Raw genomic sequence first — 4,123 nt, 5'->3', positions numbered from 1 at the left:
TTTTGTACTGTGGGACCAATCCTAGCCGTTAGCACGGGCTGAAGAAATAGAAACATTTTTAAAAACTACATTTCATTGACTTTCTAACGGTATCAATGCGCTTGAGTTACAACGGTTGCGTCACATATTCGTACCAACATGTATTTAGTGATTTTTTTCCGATATTACTAAGTTGTATCGCTTTTAACAGTGAAACGATTGACTCTGGGACTTAATTGAAGTAACTTTGGACTGTGACCTTATAAATGTGATAAGTGAGCCAAATGGACCCCAAGAAATAACATTCTTCTTAATTTGACATGATTGCCGGAACTCAGCTATTACACTGGTCGCTGTTTGGAGCGCTTCATTAAAAAATTTAGATAAATAAGTCTTTTTTTACTGTGGGACCAATCCTGGCCGGTAGCGCGCGTTGAAGAAATAGAGGCAGTTTCCCAAACTACATTTCAATGACTTTCTAACGGTATCAGTCCCTTTGAGTTACAGCGGTTGCGTCACATTTTCGTACCAACATGTATTTAGTGATATTTTTCTGGTAATACTAGGTTGTATCAGTTTTAACAGTGAAACGATTGACTGTGGGACTTAATTGAGCTGATTTTGGTCTGTGACCTTATAAATGTGATAAGCGAGACAATTGGACCCAAGAAATAACATTCTTCTTAATTTGACATGATTGTTGGAATTTACCGATTCGCTGGGCACGTTCGTTTGCCGCTACCACGGGAGTGGAAATTAATTTCGCGCATGTGCGGAATTTCAGATTACGTCATCTTGTTTTTTTGTATGATAACGCTAGCTAGGGTCACACTACCACCCATTACATTTAAGCTCCAAAACTACATTTAAAATGAAGCTGGGCATTTTAAACATAATATTTTCATAGAAAGAGTGACCAAGGTACTTAAAAATGACCTTTGATACATTTCGATATGTAAACAAACACTAAAAAAAAGCGGGAAAATTTCCATGTTCTGTTTACGAAATTTGAGCTACTTTGAATCATTATATCTATAAAAATAAAATTTTTGGCGACTTATAAATTAATGTAAAACGTTCTACAGACTTTACTTTATTTCTACAAACCTTACTTTAACCCCTACCACTTTTTTGTACCACATTTTTTGAAGACTTTTTATATCATGGTTTTCTCTTAAAATTTATCCAATATGGCTGAATATCACTCTGAGAAAATAAACAGACTTTGCAGATTTTGTGGACAATTGCTATCAAAGGACACAGTTTTAGTATCTAAACATAAAAGCAGATTATTAAAATGCTTTTTTATTGATGTTGACCAAGACTCAAATGAGATACATCCAACAAAAATGTGCCTCAAATGCTGTTCAAAACTGACACATAGTGAAAAGAGAACAACAACTTCTGTAATGCATGAAATTCATTGGCATCCACACTCTGAAAATTGTCCTTACTGCTTCGAAAAACTTAAGAGAGGACGTAAAACGAAGAAACACAAATCAGGCAGGCCAACAGCAAAAAAACCAATATGGACACGAATTTTGTTAAACATTTTCGAAAACACCAAAGATGTCGTTCCCCCAGAATTAACACTGGAACACTTAAACACTAGTCTTAACCCTCATGTTAGCCTCTGTCGTTGTCAGCTGTGTCACAATATTTTGCGAAAACCTGTAACAACAACATGTGAACACACTTTTTGTTATAATTGCTTGGCGCCAAAAATACTGGGAAAGCAATAAATTGAGAGTTTATGTCCCACTTGTTTTTTTGTTATAAAAATTGAGTCGCTCAAAGTTTCAAAAAATATAATATCAATGATACAGTGCTTAAAACTAAAATGTAGAAAAGATTGTGGAGAGGCTCTAACTGTAACTGAAATAAACCAACATGAAAAAGTATGTAATGGCTTACAAACAAGTTTTTCAAGTAGTAGATCAGAGACATCTTTAAACGATATTTTCAAAATTGACGAGCAAAGCAGTGTTATACCACGAGAATATGAAGATGCTGCTCTTCACATAATAAAGCAAAAGATGGCACGTTCTGAAGACAGAACTATTGAATTTAAGAGTGGTGGGCCAAGAGTAAGAGTTAAACAATATATATATATATAAACAATTATTCTGTTGTTTTCTTTATTCGATTAAAGTATACCATAGATGTGTACATTAATGATTTATATACATATATTTACATTTTATATGTATTCTATTTTAAGCCACTGGTGTTCACGTCTACCCCCAAGGCAGTCAAAGAAGGAAATGTGACCAGTAGAACTGTATACAACAGAAATTTGTATGTTAGGGGCCACATCAGTACAATATCAGGGAATTCATCGCAGTCAATAGCTCAACAAACTGTTAAATTACTAAAAACATTTGGCAGTGAAGAACGATCACAGATTTTAAAGGAGAGCGATTTGTCAGCATCTGTTATTTCACCTGAATCGATGGTTGCTGTGAAAGTTGATATGGGAGTACCATGGGAAAAATTAAAGACAATGGCTAGGTAGACTGAAATATATATATATATATATATATATAATTTTTTTCAAGGTGGTTAAAAACATTCAATATCATAACAGCTTCACATGGTAAGCAACAGAAAATTTTTAATGATTGGTCTGGTGACGACATAATAGTAGAAGACACTCCTTTCACATTTAACGTTAACAGTGAGAAGAGCTGCCGTGAGGTCCGTACAGCGCCCTGGGGGTATGTTAAGGACCTAACGGCAAACATCCTACGATATCTTAATTGCTTAAACAAGTAAGTTAACTACAATTAGATACTATATATCAAATTATATATTTTAAAACAAATCTGTTTGTTGCAAAAGATACGGTACAGAATGAAATACATATTAAAATTGGAGGTGATCATGGAGGTGGATCCTTTAAGATTTCATACCAAGCATGCAATACTGACAAACCTAACAGCAAAAGTAATACTGTAGTATATAGCATCTTTGAAGCAAAAGATTACAGAGCTAATTTAAAAATTGGATTGGCAAAATTCAAAAGTCAAGTTGATGAGCTGCAAATTGCAATGTGGAAGTAAGTCAAATATTTTATGAAGGGAAATGTCCAAAAAATGTTTAAAAAATCATATAAATATTTATGTTTTAGGCAACAAAAAATCCGTGTATTTGTGTTTGGTGATTATGAATTTCTTTGTCATGTCTATGGAATAACTGGAGCAAATGGTAAAGTCAACTTTGTAATATATATATCGTGTTATCCTTAAACATAATTGAAACACATAACTATTAATTATATACGCATCTACAGGTCGCCATTGTTGTCTTTTCTGCACAACTACCAAACAAAAGATGCAACTGTCCTTGACTGAAAGAGGAATATCATCTCTACGAACGTTAGAATCACTGAAGAATGATTTGGAACAGTTTAAAAGTCTTGGAAGTGATATTAAGCTTGCTAAACAGTGTAACAATGTTATCGATGATAGGATGTTAAATGTGCCAATTGATCAGGTGTGTATATACATTGTTTTATACAGCTCAATACATTTTCTTTTACTGTAAACTTACAATAGTTATTTACAATAGGTTGCACTACCTGCACTTCAGATATCACTGGGAACATACTTGAAGTTTTTTAATATGCTTGAGGATTTCTGTCACACAACGGATGTAAAAATAGCAGCTGCCCTTGCAAAAAATAATACATTGCTTCGACAAAAAAGTTTTGATAAGTATATTCAAAGTCACCAAGAAAAAAGCCGGCTAGAATATGTTGTTGCAGACATCCGAAGCAAAATCGAATTAGTTCACGATGCAACCAACACTCCAATCTTGAATAATCCTGAAAATGAAACAGAAATAAGACGAATTTATGACCCAAGACTTGTTTACCTTAATGATAAACTGAATAAAAGAGTTAGTTAAAATTTATATATATTTATTTTTAACTTTCAGTTATATATACATATGAACTAACATACCCATTTTCTTTATTTTTACAAGTTAAAACAAATAGATGATCTTACTCAGGAGAATCCACTGGATAAGAATGTGTTAAAAAATTGGATGAAACATTGTGTTCATTAAATGTCGAGCGACAGGCTTATCATGGTAAAAGTTTTGTGGGAAATCATGTTCACAAAATGTTACAAGTAAGAAA

The 4,123-nt window shown here is 33.3% G+C and overlaps 1 protein-coding gene across 1 annotated transcript; it reads left to right on the top strand.

Moving 5' to 3' along the window:
* The first annotated feature begins 1,169 nt into the window (after window positions 1-1,169).
* LOC130614461 (V(D)J recombination-activating protein 1-like) lies at window positions 1,170-1,721 on the top strand. The gene has a single exon (XM_057435888.1). It carries the CDS (start codon window positions 1,170-1,172, stop codon window positions 1,719-1,721), a length of 552 nt encoding a protein of 183 aa, XP_057291871.1.
* The last annotated feature ends 2,402 nt before the right edge of the window (window positions 1,722-4,123 follow it).

The sequence above is a fragment of the Hydractinia symbiolongicarpus genome, chromosome 11 (genome assembly GCF_029227915.1).
Source record: "Hydractinia symbiolongicarpus strain clone_291-10 chromosome 11, HSymV2.1, whole genome shotgun sequence".
Classification (NCBI taxonomy): domain Eukaryota; kingdom Metazoa; phylum Cnidaria; class Hydrozoa; order Anthoathecata; family Hydractiniidae; genus Hydractinia; species Hydractinia symbiolongicarpus.
The sequence above is the reverse complement of the archived record's forward strand: the minus strand, read 5'-3'. Positions and strand labels throughout refer to the sequence as shown.

Bases quoted from the DNA above. Each gene is read 5' to 3' on its own strand.
- LOC130614461 (XM_057435888.1), top strand. From the start codon at position 1,170: ATGGCTGAATATCACTCTGAGAAAATAAACAGACTTTGCAGATTTTGT.